The sequence below is a fragment of the Dermochelys coriacea genome, chromosome 24 (genome assembly GCF_009764565.3).
Source record: "Dermochelys coriacea isolate rDerCor1 chromosome 24, rDerCor1.pri.v4, whole genome shotgun sequence".
Classification (NCBI taxonomy): Eukaryota; Metazoa; Chordata; order Testudines; family Dermochelyidae; genus Dermochelys; species Dermochelys coriacea.
In genome coordinates, this window is record NC_050091.1 from 5,458,032 (window position 1) to 5,483,213 (window position 25,182).

Genomic DNA, 25,182 nt, shown 5'->3' on the forward strand with positions numbered 1-25,182 from the left:
CCAAGGCTGGGAGTGGGGCTGGGGCCAGGAGCCAGGGATGCAGCTCCGGGCAGGACCAGAGCAGAGCTGGGGGCGGGGCTGGGTGGCACTCCTTCCCTGCCCCCTCATGGGGGCTGGCCTTGACCCCCCCGATGGTTCCTTTATGCCCCCCTAGGAGGTGCGTGCCCCACAGTTCGGGGACCTCTGGTTTAGACTGTAAGTCCTGTATGGACAAGAAGCACAGAGCAAAACAGGGACCTGATGTTGGTGGGGGCCCCTAGGCACTTCTGGAATGCAAATAAATAATATTAGCTCTTCCCTGCCTAGGGAACCAGAACTATGTCAGACCGGAGTCAAACTGGTTTTCAGTTATGGCCCGAAAGTGGATTCGAATTAGGAATGCAGCTGTGAAATGCACATGTAGCTATTGGCTCGCCTTGCCTCAGACCATCTCACAAGCCCTGGTAAAATTCTCACTTTCCACGCTGGCACGAAGGGTTGCCCCCTGGAACTGCTGTGGCAGGTGTAATGCTTTCCACACTCACCATTTCTCCCCTCCAGCTTCGTGCTGCAGGACTTTGTAACCGAACTGAGCCTCCGGTGGACCCTGGAAGATCTGGGGTCTTTTCACATCAATGTTGAATGACCTGCATAGCCCTAAAGAGACATAGAGCAGAGTGTTAGTCTAAACCAGAGACTCCCAAAGTTGGGGGAGGTGCAAAATCTTAGAGATGGAGGACAGAGACAAAACTCTCAATCATTCTCCAGAATCTCGGCTTTCATTTAAAACAAAAATCAAATCTCCAGCTGTTACAGCTGCAAAGAAAAGCTTACAAATATGACACAAATAGTAAGTTAGCTGAAAACTGTATTTTGTGCGGCACTGAAACTATTGGCCAATTCGGTGACTAGCTTGGGCCAAAAAAAGAACCAAAACCAAAAATTTCAGACACATTTAGTTCTGAAAGGTCGTTCGAAATTGACATTGGAACCGTTTCATGCGACCCAAATGGAACATTTTCTCTCTTTTTTTTGTTTAGTCGAGGGGAAAAAAAATGGAAAAATTCAGTTTCAGTTTGAAACTACCCGCATTTTGTGGGGGATTTTTCAGTTCTGTGGCCGAAGATGACGCTGCATCACTTACACTTGGGTCATATTTTTAAGATTTTAATCAATGCGTCACCCTTTTTGCCTTGCAAGACAGGGCCAGTAAGAGCAGAATCAAGCCAATGCTTTCAGAAAAACCTCCCTCCGTGTACATCTTTCATGCATTTAAGCGAACTCCAGAAAATTCAGACTAGTGTTTTACTTTAGCATCCCTGATCGGAGCCCCATCGTGGCAGGCACGCCATACGAGGAAAAACAATGTGTTAATCCTAGTGTAGACAGGACAGAGGGAGTTTTAACATATGTTAACTAGTCAATTACGTAGACCAGGTCCCATCTGCATCAGAATTTTAACTTGGTAAAAACATATCTTTTTCTCAGCAAAGATCAAGCTGTAGTAAAACAGTCCCTCTCCCAAATTACTTGCAGCCTAAGTAGGTGAAACAAAAACATGTGTGAGGGGAAACTGAGGCCCAGAAAGGCAGAGAGGCCCAGACCCTCAAAGGTAACTCCATTGGGAGTTAGGTGCCTAAATAACTTTGAGGATCTGGGCCAAAGCAACTTGCCCAAGGTTGGCTCCCTAACGTCTCTAAATTTCATGGTTCACAACAAATCCATCTGGTCCACTTGATGCAGGAATTGGGGCGAGATTTTAGGGCCCGGGTACGCAGGAGGTCAGACTTGGATGATCACAACAGACTCTGCTGGCCTAGGAATCTGTGAGTCTCTGTATCGTGAGCTGCAAGGAGAATGGAAACATTTGTGCAGGCTGCGACCAGGAGCTAAAACAACCCCCCCCACCCCCACTCGCCCAGGCAGTCCAAGCCCTCTAGGAGACTTTCAGACTCTTCCCAGATTGGGTTGTTTCAGGTTACTGGCCGCAAAGAAGACAGGCAAACCGCAGCCAGCAGCACACGGGCCCGGGTTGAGTTTGTGCAGCTGATTCCCCCCCGGCCACAGGAAACGTTATTGCCCCGTCATCTGGCGGATTGTGTTAGCTGGCCTGCCCCTAGAACTCACTGCCGGCACTTGCATTTTGACTCCCCACTGGAGTCACAGATTCCAAGGCAAGAAGGGACAACTGGGATCATCTAGCCTGTCCCCTGTGTAACACGGGCCATGGGCTTTCCAATCACCTTGGGCTGCTGGTCCCGCAGGGCCGTGCTGCCCTTTAATGGTCAGTGTAGCTACACCTGGAGCTTTTAGGAAAAAGGGTCAAAGGAGTGAGATACACAGGTGTTTACGCACCACCCCTGGGAAGTATTAGCCTTAGGGTGCTGATAGGGAAACTGAGGCACAGAAGGGTGGGGGAAGTGACTTATTCAAAGCTTATAGAGGAGCTGGGGCCTGAGTGCCCTAGCCACATTATGATTTGTATTTCAGTAGCACCTACTGGTTCCGAGGGAGACGAGTGCTCCCCAGTGCACACTCAGTGAGTGACAGTCTCTGCACTGAAGGGGCAGTCAACAGGGCAATGGTGGGAGGGGAAACTGAGGCGCAATGAGTGCGGGGGGAGTGATGCCCCAGGACATACAGCACGCCAGTAGCAGAGCCAACACTAGAACCCCTGGAGTCCTGAGTTATTTTATTTGGAACCCAGCCATGGGTCTTAAGAGTTCAAGTGATTGTTTCCAACCATGCATTGCCGCTCACCTGGCTTTGTCACCCCCACACCCTTCCCAGCTCCCAGGCCTAGACCCTACCCCTGGGCTACGGGGCCTCTTCCCCACCAGACCAGAGCTGAACTCCGGCCCTGTGACAGCGTTGCAGGGTAAGACGAGAGGAAAAGGGACCCGATTCCCATGGGGCCCAGCAGCAGCCTCTCCGACCGCGAGCAGGAGGGGGTGGATTGGTCTGGCACGCACACGCTTTAAACGAGGACCAGATTTAGATCCTGTCTGCAGCAGTGACAGTCTCCTCCCCCACATACTGCTAATGGGATTTAGAGAGCAGTGCTGGAAACCACTGACCGTGCTGTTACTCCCAGCTCAGGGGAGGCTATCCTTGCAGAGAGCACTGCTTGGTGCCCAGGCCCACTCTCTGCTGGACTCCAATTCTAGGCCCTTTCAAGCCACAACTCGGTCAGATCTACCCTGAGCCGTATTCTCTCTCCAGTTGGCTGTAGTCTCTCCCCTTCGCTGGAGCATCAGCCAGCCACCCAATTCCAACCTCCTTTCCCACTTGTAATGCAATGCCCTGGGGGTGGGGGAGTAGCCAGCAGCGGGATGTGAACCTGCGACCTCTTGGTCTAGAGGCAAAGGCTCTTCATGGCCAGAGACAGAGCCCCACCATCCGATGAAGTGAGCTGTAGCTCACGAAAGCTTATGCTCTAATAAATTTGTTAGTCTCTAAGGTGCCACAAGTACTCCTTTTCTTTTTGCGAATACAGACTAACACGGCTGCTACTCTGAAACCTAGCTGAAGACTGTTGCACCTCTGGGCTGAGCGCTAGCCGGAGACAGAGCCGCACTGCGGAAGGGTGGATCAGCAAAGCCGGGTCGAGCCTTGCGCGAGCGTGGATTGGAGGTAGAGAGACAGGCCGCTGGGAGCAGTGCTGGTAATTCAGTAGCGTAGTCAGCGTGGCTATCTCCGGAGACCCTTTGCCTGCGAAGGCCTGACGCTATGTCTGCACTGGAGCTAGCAGCCTGCCTCCGAGACGGGGTAGGCAGCTGCGCGCGAGCTCTGCTCAAGCTCGCGCACTAGGGGCTAGCCACCCGAGTGCAGACCCAGGAGGTCACATGGGCTTATACCAGGGCGGCTAGCCCACGGTGCCCCTTGTGCCGCAATATCTTGAGCGGCTACCTGCCTAAGTAGCTGGGAGGCATGCTACCTGCTACAGTGTAGACATACCCAGAGAGAACAACAGCAGGGTGTCTGTCTGTGTCCAGTGCAATCCCCTTTCTACTGTTCAAGCTAGACCTGGTCAACAAAAATACAGATGCAGCCGTTTCCCATTGCAAAAAGCGGCTTTGGCAAAACCGAAATATTTCCTGGGAACACGTTCATTTCGAGGAAATTTTGCAATGGGAAAAAATCAAGAATCAATCGAAAATGATGCTAACCAGCTGAAAGGTTTTGATTTCTGTTCATGTTTAAAATGTATTTCAGATTTTATCTTTCCTGTTAATGGAGAACAAACGTCAAAGCAAAAAGTGGCCGCGCTCCTGAAGCAAAACATTCGAAGGGTCCCAAATCCAAATGTCAGAATTTTCGTTTCGTGGAACGTTTTGGATTTTCATTTCATTGGGAACAAGAATCACATTTCCACGTGTCAGAATTTCTCAGGGAACAGAAATTCGGGTTCCCAAACAGCTCTTACAACACCCCAGTACTGTCTCTTGTCTGGTCCAAGAAGCAAACGCTGTTCCCAAGTTGGCGCTAGGAGGTGCTGTGCTGCCAGACTCCTTGCAAGATGGATGTTCTGGTTCTTTTAATGTCCCAAGCAGCCTGTGGCAGGTTTTAGAAACGGGGTGAGCCTTAGTGAGCTGGGCTTATCCCAAAGTGATAATTTAGTCCCATCTCCTTAAAAACATCTCATAATCTTGAGGCTCCTCCCTGTGCCTGCTGATCTCAGTGCTACTTTGCATCACATCCCAGTCCCAAAGCACTATACGGATCACCATTAACCCTCACGCTCGCGTAGGGAAGAATCAGTCCTGCCTTCCTGCAGCTGCACGGTGAAGGGAAGAAATTCGCCCAGAGCACGTACAGAATCACAACTCATGGCCTCTTTCTCTGATCCCATAGCTCATGTTCCCCCCGCCTCCCAGAACTGGGGCCTCGAACCCAGAAGTCCTTTAGTCCACAGCACGACTAGACCATTTCAGAGAAGTACCTTAAAAACCGAATCCACAAGGACGAGGAAACGAAACATCAGGTGAAAGTGACTGAATTTATTGCACCAGCCCAAGGGCTAAAACAGGCAGTGAAAGCAGCAGGGGTCTGTGAAAAATGTTCACCGCTTTCCCATTCATTCCTCTGAGAAACCTGCGCATTATTTTGAAATATAGGGGGCCTGATTTCCACATGCACACAGGCCCTGGCAATGTTGGGGACCTCCCAAGGTGGGTGGGAATTAACTGTAATTGACACTTGTTTTTAAGGCTGCTTTACACTGTCAGGGCAGGGTCAAAAGGACCTTGGAGGAGCTATAAATCAAGCCCATGATAGGCCAGCATTAAGAGCGTCTGATGCATTTTGTGCATGGGTGTCAGTGAGGATCCAGACTGGAGGAGTTGTCCTGAAATTATAGTTTCCAAGCTGAGATCATAACAACCTCCCAGCAACAGGCTCCAGCTTGGCAGGGCAGAATGGGGCAGTGTATTTCCTGCCTCTCTGAGGATGTGTAAGGAGAGGGCGGAGGCTGTGCCCCTTGCACAGTGACTCCTCTGTCTCGGGAGCTGACCGTGCCCCAGATTCACAGCAAACCTCAAGAAGAAAACAGACTAGCAATTACGCAGGGTGTAGTTTGAAAATAGAGCACCTTCGCCCCAGTATGGATCACAAGCACACGCTGCAAATTCCTTGCATGGCTGGCTAACTAATTACCAGCAGCACCGAGAGGCCAGCTTCGGAAATTAGCCCACACGGGTATTTTAGGAAACTCAAATTAGAGAGAGAAAAAATTCTCGTTGTCTTAAAATATTTTGAGAATTGCACCGGCTCAGAGCCAAGAGCCTTGTTTGTCCCAGCCCGAACCTGCCAGTTAACCTCATATGTTATTGCTGTCTTTAAAAATGTCATACATTTAGAGCCAGAAGGCAGCGTTGTGATCGTCTGGTCTGACCTCCTGCATAAGACAGGCCAGGGAAACTCACCTGGGGAGCCTTGCACTGAGCAGTGGTTCTCAACCTTTTTTGGGCTCAGGACCCATTTGTAAATGTTTATGGTCTGTCGCAACCTAAATAGTCTGTGGGTGGAGTAGGGTTCGCGCCTGGCTGGTATTTGATCAGCCTGGCTGGGTTTTTTTTACATATTTGCCAGTTGCCAGAAAAGTTATTTAATCTGCCAATGGGGTTTTTATGTAGGTCTGAAGATTTGCATTATTATCACAATACACCAGGATATCTAATGTTCAAAGTTTCTGCGTCCAGCTAAAGATGCTGCAATGATCTCACTTCCCCAGTTTAAGTAAGAAAATGATGTTATCAGTCTTATCTATATGTTACCTGCATGTGTAGCTACACGCAGCAGTGAAAGTCTTTAGTACAGGGGGAGGCAGTGGGAAAAAACTCCAGCAGCTCCCTGAGGCAGGAAAAGGCTCCAGCAGTGGGCACTACATGTGAGAGGTGCTGTTAAGGTGTGTAGAGAGCCGTGTATGGTACAGACCCTAAGGTTCTGGCATGTCTTTGCTTACCTAAGCAGAGCCTCAGTGACTACACTGTCATCTATGCCCATGCTAGAGGACCATGCAACGTATGTACCCTACACGCCACCCTCAACGTAAATAGGGTCTCAGAAAGAGCCGTCCAGTCCCTGTTGAAAGGTATCAAGTAGCACCAACTATAAAATTAGGCAGAATAGTTTTCCATTGAAAAATGCAGTTTCACAGAAACCTAAATGTTTCACGTTGACCTGTTGATTTCAACTCAATTTGTTAATGGGAAAGGTTGAAACATTTAGCTTGGATTCATTTTATTTAGTAAAATGATATTTAAAATATTAATTTTAGATGCATTAGGCATACATAGTGTACAAAATATTAATATATTATAAAATGTCTAAACAGTTTTTCAATATTATCCAAATTAGATGTTTTGATGGTCCCAAATTGAACTTGTCTGGACTTTTCAGTCATTTTTGGTATGAATTTTAAATTATTTTTTTTTCCAAAATGTCAGTGGGATGTAACTGGCCATGGTGCAGAGCAACAGGGAATGTGGCCGCCCAACCCCAAGGATTGTCAGCCTAAGTGTCTTAGAAGTAGCATCCTGCAGCGGGGCTGTCTTAGTCTCCGGTACTTCTCAGGGGACATGTGAACTGCCCTGATCTGTCTCCACATAGTGTTCACCCTGAAACCTAGCGATGCCCATTCTAAAGTTAGACCTGGGTTTTAGTCCCAGCTCTGTCACCGACTCCCAGGGATACTTTGGCCAAATTCCTTCCTTTCTGTGCCTCAGTTTCCCCACCTACAAGATGTAGATACCTATTCTTGCAAAGCATTTTGAGAGTTATGAGTGGAAAATGCTACTGCAATGGTGCCAAATAGTATCTCTTCTGGTTAAATCTCCTTGTTAACTATTTCCCTGCCAATTATTTAAGCAAAAGCATGACATCTATTCAGACACTGTGGGTGGAGCTTGGCATCACGGGCAGAGCTTAGCAAGAATGCCACTTCTTCCTTCCCTCCTCTACTCAGGCTCCCCTCCTCCATACACACACTCACAACAAGGAAGGGGAGTTTATATGTAAATTAAATGGACTAGCCTGGAACCAATTATACATGTAAACAAAAGAGGAACTCCACACTACTCTCCTGGATGGAAGAGACCCTCCAACTATGTGTTAAGTACAGTATTGTCAGCCACAAGTGTTCCAAAATCCCCCAAAATCATCAGATGGCATAAAAACCTTACGGTTTTTAAACTACTAAATTAAGTTTGTGCATAAGCTTTCGTGGGCTACAGCCCACTTCATCGGATGCATAGAATGGAACATATAGTAAGTATGTATGTATGTACACACATAGAGATAAGTTGGAAGTTACCATACAAACTGTGAGAGGCTAATTACTTAAGATGAGTTATTATCAGCAGGAGAAAAAAACTTTTGTAATGATAATCAGGATAGCCCATTTAGACAGTTGACAAGAAGGTGCAAGGATACTTAAACTTAAGGAAATAGATTCAATAGGTGTAATGACCCAGCCACAATTCAAACCCAAGTTAAGCTTCTTTACTTGGAACGTTGCCAAACATTGCTGTTTTATCACAAAGTTCCAAGATATTAGTATGTTTTCCCCAAAAGCTCCAGCTACTGGAATCATGTGAGAATCTTATTAAAAAGGTATGTTTCTAGTAAGTTATAAAGAAAAACTCAGAAATGTGACCTCGTTCTCAGAAACCAGAAGACACAATTAGATTTTTTTTTTTTTTTTTTTTTTTTTTTTTTAAAAACAGGATTTTTTTTTTTAAGTCAGTCATGATTTTTTGGGGGCCTGACTCAGGATTTTTGAATGCTTGGGGTTGCGGTCTACCATGAGATTTGTGAGCCTTTATGACCAAACTTGGGTCAGACTTTTCTTTGCAAGCATGAGGGCCAGAAACATTTTAAAAAAGAAAGAAAGCAAGCTGTGATTTTCACTTAATCACATGACTCCAGAAGCTGCGGCTTTCAGAAACACCAAATTCAGCAAGACTGCCCTTCTTTTGCCTCAGTTTCCCCCTCTATAAGCACAAGCTCAAGGTACGTCATAGATTGGATTCCACCTGGAGGGAAGAAAAGGTGCAGAGGACAAAGAACGACCTATTGTAAGAAAAGGATGCTGCAATCATGGAGACATCTCACGGCAGAGTTACATCTCTCACTCTGGACAGACAGCGGTGGGGAAAACAGGCTTCTTCTAGACATAGGAGAGTCTAAATCTAAGTCTCTATAAAAGAGAGATACTTACATCTGCAACAAGAAAATGAGTACTTGTGGCACTTTAGAGACTAACAAATTTAAATTATAAGCTGGCTATGATGTGAGCAAGTGGCAAGCTTCGAGCTGTAGAGAAGCCCAAGAAAATCTCCCTGATTTGCCAAAATATTTCCCTCTTTGAGAAAAAATATCCTCTGGGAATTTCTCAGCCACCACAGCGAATGCCTGCCAATCCCCTGGAGTGGGATGGGGAGGGCAGGATGGGACGAGTCAAAGCAGTTCCAGATGTGCAGTGATCTATGCCATCGCTTGCCGGGGGGGAATGGGAGAGAAGGCCAACCTGCTGCTCAGAGATGAGAGGAGCTGGTGGGACATTTCTCTCACTCTCCCCCGCAAAGAAATCCAGATGTAATTTTAATGAAAAGCTGTTTTTCATCAACATTTTATAAAAAGCCACTGAAACGTTTGACTGAGTTTTGATTTTCCAACGTCACCTCCCAAACGTTTCAGCTTCTGCTTTTGCTTTTTCCTCCAAACTAAAAAAACAATCAACAAAACATCAAGTTGTTCCTGGGGAAATTCTGATTAAAGAAAGAAAGTAAAATAAAAGTTTCTTCCACTTTTCCATACAAAACCAGGGCATTTTCCAGCTGGTTTTCACTGTGCTCAGTCTGCCCAGCTCCTGCCCAGCTCAGAGCAATGAAGATGTCCCGGTGCTTCGAGGCTACAGCTGACTGCAGAGTCGTGGCTTGAGTAGTCATACCTGAGCTAGCGCTGATCTAGCTAGCTCCGGTACTGCTAGCAGGGAAGCCGTGTTTTTAGCACAGGCCAGCCGTGTGAGTGATCACCCTGGGATCCAGCCAGTCTGTCTGGCCCATGCTGCCACCACAACGTCATTGCTATGGGCACCTTAGCTAGCCTGATTAAAGCTAGCGGGGGCCCATGTACCCCCTGACTTCAGTGCAGAAATACCCTGCGAAGGGGATGAGAGAGGTGGTCAGTCTGGCTGCATGGAAAGCTCCCGAGTGTCGGGAACAGCATTTGGGTCCAGTCTCCAGCTTTTGAATTTGGGAGAGGAGGGTTCAAACCTCCAAGCTCCTCTGGAATTGCTAAGTTTGGGATCTGTCTGGAGCTCCCCGCAGTCCAACCAGGCTCTGGGGCCCAGGCTGGCCTAAAAGGACCAGGACTTTCCAAAAAAAGGGCCAGCATCACCTGGTCTCAAGAGCTACTACAGCTTGGTGGGGAGCCCCAAGAAGCCCAGAGGCAGGGCAAGCTGCTCTCCTATTCCTCCCCTCTGCTCTCCCTTGCTAAAACACTGTGCAGATTCCTGCAGTCTCTCTTGGGAATTGCTCCAAGACCACAGGAGCTGGCAGACTGGATCAGACCCAAGGTCCATCTGCTCCAGTGGCCTGTCGCTGACAATCAGCAGCTGCTTCAGAGGAAGGTGTGAGAACCCCACAGAAGGCAGATGTGGTCTAATCTGACTCAGTAAGAGATGGGCTGAAGCCCAGAAGCATGTGATTCAAAATCCCTTCCAAACATGAGTTAGCATCAGTCACAGCAATTATTCTTGTTATCCATATAAGTGTCCAATCCCTTTTTTAATCTTGTGAAGTTCTTATCCTTGACAGCACCCTGTGGCAATGAGTTCCACAGTCTAATCACACCCTTTATGGGTTTGAATTTGCTACCTTTCATTTCCAGTGAATGTCCATTCGTTCTACAAGACAGGAAGAACAGTCTAGCGAAGCTAGCTCAGGAACTTTGATTTGTTAATTGATAGACTTATGCCCCCACTTATCCATCTCCTTTTTAAGGTAACGATCCCAATCTTTCCAGTTTCTTAATAAGAGAGGTTTTGCAGATCTGAAGAAGAGTTCTGTGTAGCTCAAAAGGCTTGTCTCTTTCACCCACAGAAGTTAGTCCAATAAAAGATATTACCCCCCCCCTCCTTGTCTCCTTAATAAACTTTGTCATCTGCAAGATTTTCTTCCTCGTGTTTGACCCCTTCTTTTCCAGATCAGCCAATATATTTAATGCTGGACCTCAAATGGAGCCATAAGATGCTACCTTGTTAACTTTTTGCCATGATTACAATTCGCCATTTATTCCTAATCTGTTTCTTGTTTTCCAGCCAGTTTTTGATCCATGACAAAACTTCCCCTCTTATCCCATGACGACTTAGTTTCTTGAGTAACTTCTTGTCAAAGGTCTTTGGAGTTATGCCACTCTGTTCTCCTTTATCCACTTGATTGTGACTTTTAAAAAAGTCTAGCAGATTAGAGACACACAGTTTTTCTTTGAGTGCTGACCTGATCATCTCGTGCTCTTCCAGGCTTTATTCTATGTAACTGTTCCAACCAATTTCCTAGCTACAGATGTTTAGATTACTGGTCTGTAAGTCCCTGGATCTCCCCTAGAATCTCCTTCTGATAAAGGTAAAACATTTGCTAAACCTCCAGTATAGCAGCTGTTTTTAAAATATGGCGTATTTCTCGCCAGCAGGTCAGCCACTGCACACTTGAACTCCTTCTGTACTCTGGGACAGAGACCATCCGGGCCCGGGACTCATTGCTTCCTGAAGTTATCAGTTCATTCCAGCACCTCTGTCTCAGATGGAACTGATGCAAAGGGTCCTGGAGGCACATTTGAAGAGCAGCTATCAGTGGCAGAATGGGAGGATGGCCGGGTTGGGAGCTTCTGGGATAGCTGCTTGAGTAAGAGTTTATCCAGTGGTTAGAGCAAGGAGCCCGGACTCCTGGGTTCCAATCCCAAATTGGGCTCTGCAGTTGGGTGGCATGTTGGACAAGTTGCTACCCCTTTCCCTGTTCCACTTGCCCTGTCCGATTCCCCAAGGTAGAGCCTGGCCGCAGATGGGGGGGACAAACAGCTCACAACAGATCATCCTCCAATGCTAGTGGGCTACGTGCCAGCCCTGCACCCACTGACCCGCAGCCCCTCAGGGCTTCACTGACAGCCACCAGCCAGGCCCCCTTCCCCTCCCACAGGGGCACAGAGAGGCCAGCTGCAGAAGCGAGCAACTTGCCCCATTTCACCAGGCCATGAAAAAAAACAGGAGGAGTCCAGAACTGCAGGGCAGGCTGCTGGGGGAACTGCCCGTAGGGAGAATCTTCTGTCCTCAGCCCAAGGGGATAAGGAACCTCATCACTTCACCTAGGCAGCATCTCTCAGATGGACATTGGGACAAGAGCCCTGAATCATACGTCCCAGCATGCCTGGCCCCACCATGGTGCTTCCCCACCCCAGCTCCTGGGCCTTATGCTGAGCAGGATGCTCCGGCAGCAGGTAGTAGCTGAAGGATGCCACCGAGTGCCCTTGGGTTGCCTACCCTCCCTCGCCACTGCCTGGGCCAGCACCCAGGGGACCAGAGCTCCCCCCACCCCGTTCGTGGTGATGAGCACGGTACCCATGTACAGCAGCGAAGGCCCTCAAAGCACTTCCCCCAGCCTGCTCGCAAGGTGGGCATCGCTGTCCCGGACAGGGGAGGAAATGACTCAGCAAGGGTCACACGGCGAGTCAGTGGAAGAGCTGGGAAAAGACTCCAGGAGTCCCGCTTCCCATCAGCTCCAACTACTTAGACCCCACTCCCTTCCCGAGCCAACCGCAGAACCCAGCCGTCTCCCCTCCCACGCCTGCCCCCCGCTGTAACCATTGGGCCCCACTCCCCACCCAGAGCCGGGACAGAACTCGGGAGTCCTACATCCCAGCCCCGTGCTGCCGCTCAGATGCAGTTAGGAGGGAGACGCAGCCTCTGAGGGAACGTGGCTCAGCCTGATTCCAGCTGAACCCAGGAATCCGAGAGCATCTGATGAAGCTCCGAGCCGGATCTTTAATCCCCGACACTTCACTCACGATGGAAATACACCAACTCCCTCTGCCAAACACCAACTCCCTCATGCTCTAGCCATATGCTCCTCCCTGCCCCACTCCCGCGCCCCCTCCCCAACCCACAGTGACAGCAGGCTCCAGCCAGCGCTGGGCGTGCAGCCCCCGGCAGAGCCTGCATGGTGCCCACATGGGGCCTGCACATTGCAAAGCCAGCTGTGCCAGCGTTTCTGTGACATGTTTTTCCTCCGCAACTCCCTGGTCTGACTGTGCACAGAAACGTTCGCCCGGGGAATTCAGTGGCGGCACCCTCCCGCTCCCCGAGACCATGTGCAGCCTCCAGAAAGCAGAGCAATCGAAGCTTAGCCCAGGAGAGCAAGACTGGCCTTGTGGTTAAGACACGGGGCTGGGGCTCTGGAAAGCTGCTTCTGCCACCGAGTCCCTGTGTGATGTGGGGCAGCTCGCTCCATGTCTGGACCTCAGTTTTCCTCTTCTATAGGAGTGGGGGAATCCCAGCCTCTTCCCCCTGACCTTTCTAGACTGTACGTTTCCGGGGGTCAGAGACTGTCTATGGATTTGCACCCAGTGCGACGGAATCCGCATCCCAGCTGAGTGTCTGGCTGCAACTATAAGACAAAGAACCCAGCATCCTTGCTCACCCGCCCCCAGAATCCAGGGGTGCAGGCTCTCACCCAGGCACAGATCGGCTCCAGCCCCGTCCTTGCTCGGGAGCGGGGGGGTAAGTTGTACAAGTAGACCTACCCCAACTCGTTGTGCACCGCGCCCTGGGTTCAGCTCTGGGTGTGGCACGCCGGACGCGACGTCGGAACGATTCCGCTGCTGCCAGTCAGAGGCATGGAGTTGAGGTGACTTTACAAAACCCGGGTACGACGCTGCAGATTCCTAAGTGCCGTCCCTGCACCCATGTACAGACACCGAGCCCTGGTCCTTCTCAGGCCCTGAGCACACGAGCGCTTTGGGAGAAGTAAAGGCACCAGTGTAGTTCTTTTTACACTGCAGTAGCCCCCTCCACCCGTGTCACCAATTGGTTTTTGGACCCAGTTGTGCTAGGCGCTGTACAAACCCAGAGCAAGATGGTCCCCTCCCCAGAGGGCTTTCTACCACCAGTGTTGATAGGACAGTGGTGTGTTAGCCACCAGCTGGTGTGTGGACCTGCTCTAAGCAGAGTCAGGCAAGGTACTTGACCCCTGGAGCCATCTATCCTACTCTGCCACCAGTGCTATCTGCTGTGAAGTGACACCAGAAAGTGCAAGGGTGAGAAGTTTTCTAGAAGAGAGGCGGGTGTCAACATCCCCCTAACAAGACCATTATCTACAGCAAAGCTTCATTCTAGAGCAAGTATTCCATGTTTTCCATCTCACCTGGACCCCCCATTTCCCATACTTGCCCCCCCCGTGCCATGGATCTAACCAGGCATCCACATACACTTAGCAATATGGGAAGGGCCGGGGCAGGTCTCACTCCCTGACGATCCCCCCAGCTGAGAATGCAGAGGGACCATCCAGGACTCTCTTTCTGCTTTGTGTCAGCCAGGGGTTCATTGGAAGCAGATGCACTAGAGCTGTGGCACGTTTGCTCGGCGGGTTTACACAGACCAGCAATCAACGGTCTACAGACGACACGAATCACCCACCAGGCACCAATTTCCCATTCCTCCAGGTTGTCCACCCAACGAGGCAGATTCTCTCTCTCCCACTCCATGGCTTCTGCATTTGAAGTATCACGTGCACACCCATGAGCCTGGAGCCCGAGCGAGTCTCCCATGGCACTCGGAGAGCCACGTTATCCCTTACCCACAAAAACCCGGCACTCTCCTCCAGCCCGGCAGCAACGCACCAGAAAAACTACAGCAACGTTTGCATTCCAACCCACTGTTAACGCCTCAAAGCCCACAGTCTGGGCAGCTGTGACATCCCAGGCTAGCCAGGGCACAAGACGAGGGCTCTACAGGTTAATTTCACCTGCCCCAGTGGGCACTGATTAGAAGGGAAAACCGCCAAAGACACAATGGGCATTAGGTGGTCAGTTAGGCTGGCCACTGGATGCCTACTGGTGACTTGGAAAATCTCTCCTGGTGAAGTAAGACTCAATTCAGTCCTGGATTTCACAGTCCTGCTGGGGTTTGTTTTTCCTCCCTTTTTATATAAAGAAATTAATTTTTTACCTCTAAGCAGCAGCAGAATGCAGAGGACACAGAGACGGCCGTACGGTTCCATAGCACCAGTTAGAGTCCGGCCGGAGCGTTTGTTCCGGGAGCGCGGAGAGCCAAACTGGGCATGGTGCGAGCATATGTGAGCGCCGCTCACTCCCTCTGCCTCAAAGGTTACTCTGTCTTCGGCTGCTTTATTACACGCTGCCACTCAGAGTTTTTCCTCCTTCATCTCCCAGACATTTCAATTGGCTGCTAAAAATAAATGGCAGGGGGAGGGATTTTCTTATTTTTTTTTAAAAAATCCAAAATAGCAGAAACAATGAAGGAGCGGGGGGGGGTTGAGGGGGGGCGGGAAATAGCCAACTAGAAACCACCCAGGCAACAGATGCAGGGAGCAAGTCGGGGAAAGCGAGATTTTGTAGCTCAGCTTTTGAGGCACTCTTTTTACTAAGCCTGTTCTGAGTGTTTGCACAAAGTACGCGTGGAAAGCATGCAAAGATACTCCCCCAGACCCTGCCCTGGATTCCCCTCCCCACACACACACGTGCAAAAATACAGGAATGGATGAGTCAAATACTCCTGTACATTTGCACTTTTTTGTACACTCTTCCAAACATATGGGACTTCTTATTAGTCCATTCCTGTATTTTTGCCCTCAGGACCAGGACTGAGTGTGCAGAAAAGTGCAAACACCTAGCAGTGGTGTTTGGTTTTTTTAACCTAATCCATTCTTGCATCTTTGCACACCCTAAAGAAAAAGGTGGAATAAATATTGCTGCTCTTTTGGCACGCTTGTTAACCCTTTCTTCCACGCTTCTTTCAAAGGTTTGTGTCTTGAACCATTTCAAAACAACACTGAAGTCCCCCTGCCCCACCCATTAGTATCCTTATGGTTTGTAGGCGTCTGTATTGTGTGTGGGGTGCATTCTAAAGAAATGTCCCATATTTCCACACCTCTATCCCTTAGCGACTTTGCCCCCAGCCAAGGCAGGGCTGGAAGTGACAGGGACCATGAATTCAGCCCCTGTTCAGCTCCCCCCCTGCCCCCGCTCCCGTTTTCCACTTAACCTCACTTGCACACAGTGTCTGCGATTCAACAGAGAATGTACCAAGAGGAATCGCAATGATGGAGGGAGCAGCCAGCCAGCCAGAGCACATAACATTTCATAATTGCTAGCTAGGCACTGCTGGCTCGGAGGGGTGAGCCAGTGCTGGTCTAACCCTCAGCCAGCAGGGGGTGCTGCAGTGTCACCTTTGACATGAGCGTCACATTTCCAGGACCTGATTCTTTTGAGTCACTTTCCATTGATTTCCATCAAGGATTCTGGATCAGGCCCCAATACCCATAGCTAGCTGGGGACTCTTGGGATCGCAAGCCAGATCAGACACAAAAGCGCAGGACGTGGGCAATAGTTTTCCAACCCTTCTAACTAGAACTTAAAGTCCTCTGTCCAGAGCAGGAGAGACAGGCACTCCGGTATGCACCCCGGTGATGCAGACTGGCTAAGAACAGAGGCCCTGGCACCTCATTGACCCATGGCACTTGTAACCCCTTTGCTCCCGAGTGTGGCTGTAGGGGTGGCCACAACTGGAAGAGTGGTGGCTACTACCTTGGTCACAACCCAGGATTGAACCACGGACTTCTAGAGCTAAGAGCAGCTGCTGCTATAGCTTGAACTATAGGACTGAGCCCTCAAGTTAGGAGTACTAACAGGTCTATCAGGGGGACAGGGACACCAACACCCTGGACAGAGATTTACAGACACCGTGGCCCAGCCAGGGTTGAGACTTCTCAAAGCAAGAGGCCTCGTATTTAACCCAGTCCCTCTCTCCCCTCTTCACCTTTAAGAGAATTGCAGTTGGGGCTTTAAACGTACCTCCTGGTGTCTTGATATTTAAGTTCCCATAATGGCCAGGGATGCCGGACCGCTCTCGGCTCCAATTCTGCAAAGCCTCAGCCTGGTTCTGATCCCCGTCTTGGCCATTCACCCAGGGTCTGGTACAGTGGCCGCATCTCTCTGTTGGAAATCCTTGCTATTGGGTTGCCTTGGAGATGGAAATTCTTTGGTGGTAAGAAATTAAAAGGTCTGGATGGAAAATAGCTACAGAAAAAGCACATGACAGCTCCCCAAGCCCTGAATGAGGGCTGACACAGGCGCACATGTGCGGGGGCCGGGGATGATCAACTGATCATCAAGCAGCATCAGGCTACAGAGGTTTCATCCCACCCCTTCCAGCTTTTAAAACACAGCTCAACACGGGCATTCCTGTCCCCCTACAGGGAGCCTGACTGGAATGGCTCGTCCTGTATAATGCCAGCCTGGACCCTCTATTACACAATAAAGAGTGACTTGATTCCTGGATTACTCTGTTTTGGAAATGCACTAATCCTTCCTGAACAGTGCGATTTATTCTGGAACAGAGTGTCCCCAGGAGGAACGGTTCTGGAATAGCTTTTCTGGTCAATTTCCACATGTAAATGAGCCCCGGACAAAAAGTTTTTGTTATGTTTTTAACCAGGTCAAAATCTTAAAAGCTTGTCTTTACTACTGGAAAAAAGGAGGGTTCTGAGCTCGAGCTAACACGAGGTAAAACCCTAGTGAAGACAAGGCCGGCTGGAGGTTTTCACATGTGCAAGCAGGTGGAGGTAAAGATTACGGGGGATCTGGGGTTTATCTCGACCTGCCAACACCAGTTAACAATAACAAACTCCCTCCTCTTCACTGGGGTTTTAACATGTGTTGGAAGTGCTCTTTTTCCCTAGTGTAGATGCGGCCTTAGGGTTTGTCTATGCTAGAGACCTTTTACCCTCGGCAGAGCCCTTGTAGGGCCAAAAGCTGCAGAGCGTCCACACTTGCCTTCACAAGCATTAGTCACCTTGAAAGAGGCCATCAATTAACTTGAGGCAAGAGTCTAGTGCAAATAAACGCTAATAGAAGTCCCTGGGGGCACCAAGACAATGACTAGTGAGGGAGACAGGCATGGTGGAGGGGCTTAGTGTATAGGAATGCAAATCAGGACTCCTGGGTCCCCTTGTCACCTTTGCTATTGACCTGTTGGGTGAGCAGTTTCCCCTGCGCTGGGCCTCAGTTTCCCACCTCGAGGAGGGGGTTGCTGAGAATACAAACCCTTCTTTTTCTGGAGCGCTCAGAGCTCTTCAGATGAGGACGGATAAGAATTAATGAGCAAACTCTGCTCTTGGCAGGGAGGCCTGTAGTTAGGTCTGGGTGGCGTTACCCGTAATGCTCTGGGGACAGGAGGGACACACATTCGACAGCACCTTTTAGCAGAGCGTCACACATCATTAGTGAATGTCTCGTAATACCACCCGCCATGAGCCACGCATTGTTACCTCCAGTTAATAGCTGGGAACCTGGGGCAGAGATGAAGGGACCTGTCTAAGATAATACAGGGAATCTGAGCCAGGAATAGAACCCAGGAGTTCTATCTCCCACCCCTCCTCGAGCTGGGGCTAGAACCAGGGGTTTGGAATGGGTCCAGTATCAGGAGAGATTAAAGAGGCTAGGACTTTTCAGCTTGGAAAAGAGGAGACTAAGGGGGGATATGATAGAGGTCTATAAAATCGTGAGTGGTGTGGAGAAAGTGAATAAGGAGAAGTTATTTACTTGTTCCCATAATAGAAGAACTAGGGGCCACCAAATGAAATTAATGGATAGCAAGTTTAAAACAAATACAAGGAAGTTCTTCTTCCCTCAGCACACAGTCAACCTGTGGAACTCCTTGACTGAGGAGGTTGGGAAGGCTAGGACTATAACAGGGTTTAAAAGAGAACTGGATAAATTCACGGAGGTTAAGTCCATTAATGGTTATTAGCCGGGATGGGTAAGGAATGGTGTCCCTAGCCTCTGTTTGTCAGAGGGTGGAGATGGATGGCAGGAGAGAGATCACTAGATCATTACCTGTTAGGTTCACTCCCTCTGAAGCACCTGGCATTGGCCACTGTCGGAAGACAGGATGCTGGGCTGGATGGACCTTTGGTCTGACTCAGTCTGGCTGTTCTTATATTCTTAACCCAGGAGTCCTGACTCCCAGCCACCTCCCTTCCCTTCCCTTCCAACCCACTTGACCCCACTGCCCTCCCAGAGCTGGGGCTAGACCCAGGTATCCCCACTCCAACAGCCACATGTGGTCCGGCCCCTGGATGAAGCCCGGCCGGTGTTAGGGGAAGGCACACGCAGCCTGACGCCTGCTGCAACTCCTGGCGCGGTAAGGTCAGTTCAGGACCACGGTAGCTTTAAAGGGTGGGACTAGAGAGTGCCTCTTCTCCAACGGGGAATCAAAACCAGCAGCCCTGGGATCCTCCCTCCTGGGCTGCTACCAGCACTGGCCACCCAAGTGCAGGGCCAGGCAGGACACTGAGCAAGCGTCAGGAGGCGTCTGGGCTACTGACTTGGTGCCAAGTAGTGGAAACACAGGTTGCTATTTAATGGCCTCAAGCACTGGGGTTTGCAGGCAGTGCCTGTCTCTGAGGATTTCCTCTATGGGGCACCGTACTCCTTTCAGTACCCCTCAAGCAGAGACAGCCCCAGAATCATACTGTACCCCAGATCCTGGGACAGACCTGGGGAAACCAGACCGATGCCGCCACTTATCAACTGGATGATGAGAGCCGGCCCCACCCTGCCCCTGCCAAAACACCAAGCCAATTTGATTAGCTTGGAATGTCTTTGGGCAGGGACCATCGTTTTCTTCTGTTTGTACAGCACCTAGCACGCTGGTGTCCTATTTGCTATGACAATATACACAAAACAGCAGCCACCAATCTTAAAAAGGCAAGGCTTTGGCTGTGCTGCGTGGACAGCAGAGATCCCACAGGGCACTTTGCCTAAGAATACAGGTGGAGAGTGTCCCCCTCACACCCGCAGATTTCTCCTCTGTGGCACAACTGTGCAGCGTGCTATATCCTAGTTAGTCTCCACCCCAGAGCTACCTGCATTTCAGCAGAGGCATGTTGCCGTGTAAAAGAGTCTGTGGCCTTCTACAGCAGCCCTGTGTGATAAGGGGGGGCCCAGGGGTGCAGCGGAGAGAGAGGCGGAGCCTGCGTCATGCCATTTGGAATGAGAGGAAGGAGTTCAGCGATGGGCGTTTGCACTGATCGGTCACGCCGATCACATCCTGGCCCTGCCGCTGCCGCCCCCTGCCCCAGGGCCTCCTCATGGGAGCAGATCCCCCCACAAGCAAGATTAAAAGTTTAGATTCAGTTTCTTAGCTGCCCTCAAAATCAACCTACTCCCTATCTGCAGAAGAGGGGGGTTTGGGTGTGCCACCTGCTGGCCACACCAGATACTGCAGCCTGAGTTTAACCAGCAGCACCATTTCCACCTACAGCGGGCCTGTCCTGCTACAGGCAGTGAGAGGGAGCTGCAGGGGGGCAGGGCCGCATGCAGCACCCTCTGCCAAAAGCGCTCGGGTTGTCACCCTGTCCAGCTGTGTACAATGGCTCCCTTCAGGATCCAAGTCAGCCGTCATCTGCCATTAAATAGGCATTCAGGGTAGAGGGCAAGAGTGCATTCGGTGCCGGATCCCACTGATGTTCAGTAAAATAGGGGCGCCTAGTGCTCAAGCCCCTTCAAAAATCCCAACTCTCTCCGCTGAGAACCCCGAGAGCGCACGACTACACTCGCCTGCAGGCAGCTGTGCTGGAGTAGAGACGAGCGCCGTCAGAAATCAGAGATCACTGAAGAGTCACTTGACAAACGCAGCCCCGGAACGTCAGCCAGAGCCTCAAACTCGACAGGCCTGGGCCTTACTCGCAGGGGACAGAGGAGGGAGAAAAGATACAAGAGGGAAAATTATATCCACCCAGCCTCCTGCATAAACCAAGCAGCAGATCGGGGGGAGGGAGGGAAAGGGAGGAAATGCCCTCTTGCCATGGGCTAGTCTTGTACCAGCAAGTGCATTGCCAAGAATTTTCCCAAACCCTGGGCCCGCTGGCAGATGCACATGGGCTCAAGCAGTATTTAAGTGCTTTGGGGAAAAAGTGAAGTTGTCTGTGTGTGGGGGTGTGTGTGTGTGTGGGGGAAATCAATCTTAATCTAAGAGCAGCAGCTTTATAAATCAGAGCTTAAAGTGCACCTGCTGAGACCTGGCTTGACACCCCCTTCTACCTCCCCCACCCAGCACTGGGCTGGGGTTTACTCCCTGGAGTCACAGACAGGTGCAAGCGTCTCCATGAGAAGACAATCTGGACTGCAAATGAGCCGTTGGGATTGTTCCAGGGTGGCTGTTTCCTCTCTTCCTATTGGAGCAGGGGAGGATTTCCCTGTTTGGGGTGGGGGGGCAGAAGAGGACCCTATGGAGACAGTAAAGTGGTAGCACAGGGGATCACATATGTATACAAAGGCGTGGGGGAGAAGGACGACTTTCTGCAAGAGAACAGCAGCATTGCAGCTGGAAGGAGATTCTGCGCCCTTCGTTCCAGGGAGGCCTGGATTCTGGCTGCCCCTTATGGGCTGTGCCCCGCACTTCGCTCCCCTCCAGTCCATTCCAACCCTTCCTGCCAGAGTTATGTTCCCCCCTTCTCCGTTCCCAGCCCTGCTTGGCTTTTAGCCCACTGCGGCTTGGTGCAGGGGAGTGGGGCGATGTTGCCCACTAGTGGCAGACTGGAGCCTGCGGTAGCAGCTACTGCTCCTCCCCAGGAGGGCTGGGGGTTATTTTCCGTGTGAAGGAGGTTTTTTCCCAGCCAAGCCATCATCCTGCTTGGGACAGACACCTGGGTAAACAGTATCCCTCGCCAGACAAGGCAGCTCACCCACTCCCTGCAAACCCAGCACTGAACCAGCCTGTTCCAGCAGCACGCACGCACGCACACACAGGGGGACAGACAGGCTGGTGCTTTGAGGGCTCCCACGCCCCTTCCGGCTCCCCCTCTCCACCACATCCCACGTGGCGCCAACTTCCTCTTCGGTTCCAACCTCCCCGAAAACCACTAAGCGCAGGGTACTGCCCGCCTGGCTCTGCTGGCAAACTCTCGCCACTCTGATGCTGTTACACTGAACCTTTATTTAGCGCTACCGCCCCTGCATGACCTATGCAGGCTGAGAGGGAATTTCTCCCATCCCCACATTCGCCTGCAGCGTTGCATAGACAACGGATTAACACGTGCCCCATGCATGTGCACACAGGCTCCTATCATAGGACTGGAAGGGACCTGGAGAGGTCACCTGGTCCAGTCTCCTGCATCCGCCTATATATGCCCCCCTCCATCCATGTCTTCATCCCCACCCCTCACCTGTACAGCACTGCCCCTGGTGAGACAGGGCCCTCTATGTCACGCATCTCCCCCAAACAAGTGCACAAGGCTTGTATCACCACCGGTGTGTGTGCACACGTGCATCTCTCTCTCTCTCTCTCTCTCTCTCTCTCACACACACACACACACACACACACACACACACACCCCCCACCACTTTGCCTCCAGCTTACTTAAGGCCGTTTGAAAGTGTCCCAGCTAAAAACCACTGTGCAGCCATGCTAGGAAAAAGACACCACTCTTTTATTAAATATAAAAAGTCAGCAACATGCTGTACGTCACTTCTCAAAGGCTCCTGTGGGAGCCATGCTCAGAGCCCTGTCATCCTTTTAAGACCTTTACATTGAAAAAACAAAATCCCACAATGACTTCATTTTAAAGAAGGTGCATTTATGCAGGGGAGAAAGTATTTGAAGTCAGAGCCAGTCTGAATTCAGGGACAGCTGGTTCGAAATACTAGCACCTTATATATATTTGTTCTCACAAGTAGTTATTTCGTTCCCCCCCCCCAGCACCCCGCAAACAAATCTGTAAAAATGGGGAAACAGAAGCACCCAGAGAGGATCAGACCCACAAGCAGAACTCTGGAGTTGGGCTTCCCGCTCCAATTTAACACGTACCCCATGCATGTGCACAGGCTCCTATCGTAGGACTGGAAGGGACCTGGAGAGGTCACCTGGTCCAGTCTCCTGCATCCCCCTATATACGCCCCCTCCATCCATGTCTTCATCCCCACCCCTCACCTGTACAGGACTGCCCCTGGTGAGACAGGGCCCTTCTTGTAGGGAGGCCAATCCCTAATGAAGTCAATGGGGGGGGGAATAGAACCTCGATTTCAGATGTCTGAGTGTAACTTGGAAGAGATACCCCCGCTTCCACCACAGGATCAGAACGGACTTCCCGGCTATATTCCCAGCGAATGCTAAGTGCATGGGCAACCCCGACAAGAACTGCCAGTAGCCCCATTCGGCTGGGCCCCCTGCCCCACATTTCAGCAGGCCTGGCCTATCGTCTCAGGAGCTTAGTAATGCAGGCCAGTGGAGACCCCAGAAATGGATCACACTAAGGCAGCGGTGGGCAAACTACAGCCCCTAAGGGCTTTGGAGCTGGCCCACGGGACTGCCCCCCCCGTGGCAGTGCAGGCCCTGCACCGCTCTCCAAAGTGGCGGGCACCACATCCTGGGGGGGAGGGGATGGGGGGCACAGAGGGATCTGTGCATTATCCTTGCCTCCAGGCACTGCCCCCGCAGCTCCCATTGGCCAGGAACAGGTAACCATGATCAATGGGAGCTTCGGGGGAGGTACCTGGAGGCGTGGCAAGAGCAGCGCGTGGAGCCCTGTGGCGCCCCCCCCAGGTGCTGTGCAGGGACATGGTGCCGGCTGCTTCCCGGAGCGGCATGGCATGGGGCCAGGGCGGGCAGGCATGGAGCTGCCACCCCAGAGCCACTTTAGGTAAGTGGTGCCGGGCCAGAGCCAGAACCCCTCCTGCACCCCGAGCCCCCTGCCTGCACCATGCACCCCCATGCACCCCAACCCCTGTCCTGAGCCCCCGCTGCACCCCACACTCCTCTTGCACCCAACCCGCCCTGAGCCACCGCCACAAACCACGCCCATCCTGCCCTGAGCCCTCTGCCACACTCCACGTCCCTCCTGCACCCCAACCCCCTACCCTGAGCCCCCTGCCACCCCCCCAACTCCCTCCCCTGAGCCCACTGCCGCACCTCACACCCCTCCTGCACCCCAACCCCCTGCCCTGAGCCCCCTGCCACAACCCGTGCCCCTCCTGCACCCCAGCCCCCTGCCCTGAGCTCCCTCCTGCACCCCAACCCCCTGCCCTGAGCCCCCTCATACACTCCGCATCCCTCCTCTGTCCCAATTCCTTGCCTTGAGCCCATTTCTACACACTGCACCCCTCCCACACCCCCACTCCCTCCCACACCCCAACCCTGCATACACTTTCCTCCCCCAGATGCAGCTCTCGGCCCAAAAAGTTTGCCCTCCCTTGCGCTAAGAGAACCCCTCTGCTTTCCATGAGTCACGATGCAAAGGCGGCGAAGCTCACAGGAGACCACTCAGCCCCATGGCAAAGATCCCCAAAGGGGCAGGGCAGATTAGTCTCATGGCGTCGACTCAGAGGGCTGAAATGAAACTGGTCATCTCTAATGGGCCCTTGTGGTTAAAGGTACAGCATAAATACATTACATAAACTAGGGCTGACAAGCGATTAAAAAAATTAATCGCGATTAATTGCTCTGGCAAACAAATAGCATACTATTTATATAATTGTTTTTGGATGTTTTCCACATTTTCAAATATATTGATTTCAATTACAACACAGAATACGAAGTGTACAGTGCTCAATTCATATTTTGATTAAATATTTGCACTGTAAAAATAAAATAGTATTTTTCAATTCAAGCACTCATACAAGCACTGTAGTGCAATCTCTTTATCATGAAAGTTGAACTTACAAAAGCAGAATTATGTACAAAAAATAACTGCATTCAAAAATAAAACAATGTCAAACTTTAGAACCTACAAGTCCACTCAGTCCTACTTCTTGTTCAGCCAGTTTGTTTACATTTGCAGGAGATAATGCTGCTCACTTCTTGTTTACAATGTTACCTGAAAGTGAGAACAGGCATTTGCATGGCACTGTTGTAGCCGACGTCACAAGATATTTACAGGCTAAAGATTCATATGTCCCTTCATCTTCAACCACCGTTCCATAGGACATGCGACCATGCTGATGACTGGTTCTGCTCGATAACAATCCAAAGCAGAGAGGACCGATGCATGTTCATTTTCATCATCTGAGTCAGATGCCACTGGCAGAAGGTTGGTTTTCTTTTTTTGTGGTTTGGGTTCTGTAGTTTCTGTATCAGAATGTTCCTCTTTTAAGATTTCTGAAAGCATGCTTCACACCCCATCCCGATCAGATTTTGGATGGCACTTCAGATTCTTAAATCTTGGGTCGAGTGCTGTAGCTATCTTTAGAAATCTCACATTGGTACCTTCTTTGTGTTTTGTCAAATCTGCAGTGAAAGTGTTCTTCAAATGAACAACATGTGCTGGGTCATCATCCGAGACTGCTATAACATGAAATATATGGCAGAATGTGGGCAAAACACAGAGCAAGAGACATACAATTCTCCCCCATGGAGTTCAGTCACAAATTTAATTAACACTTTTTAATTTTTTTTTTTTTTTTTTTTTTTTTTTT

General features: G+C 50.6%; 1 protein-coding gene across 1 annotated transcript in view; it reads right to left on the reverse strand.

Annotated features, from left to right (window-relative positions):
- Window positions 1-25,182, reverse strand: part of ITGA10 (integrin subunit alpha 10) — a 72,098-nt gene that overhangs the window by 45,854 nt on the left and 1,062 nt on the right. The window contains 3 exon segments of the mRNA XM_043502077.1: window positions 525-636; window positions 14,699-14,938; window positions 16,564-16,732. Of these exon segments, the coding sequence (XP_043358012.1) occupies window positions 525-636; window positions 14,699-14,750 (164 nt within the window). The 5' untranslated portion in view covers window positions 14,751-14,938; window positions 16,564-16,732.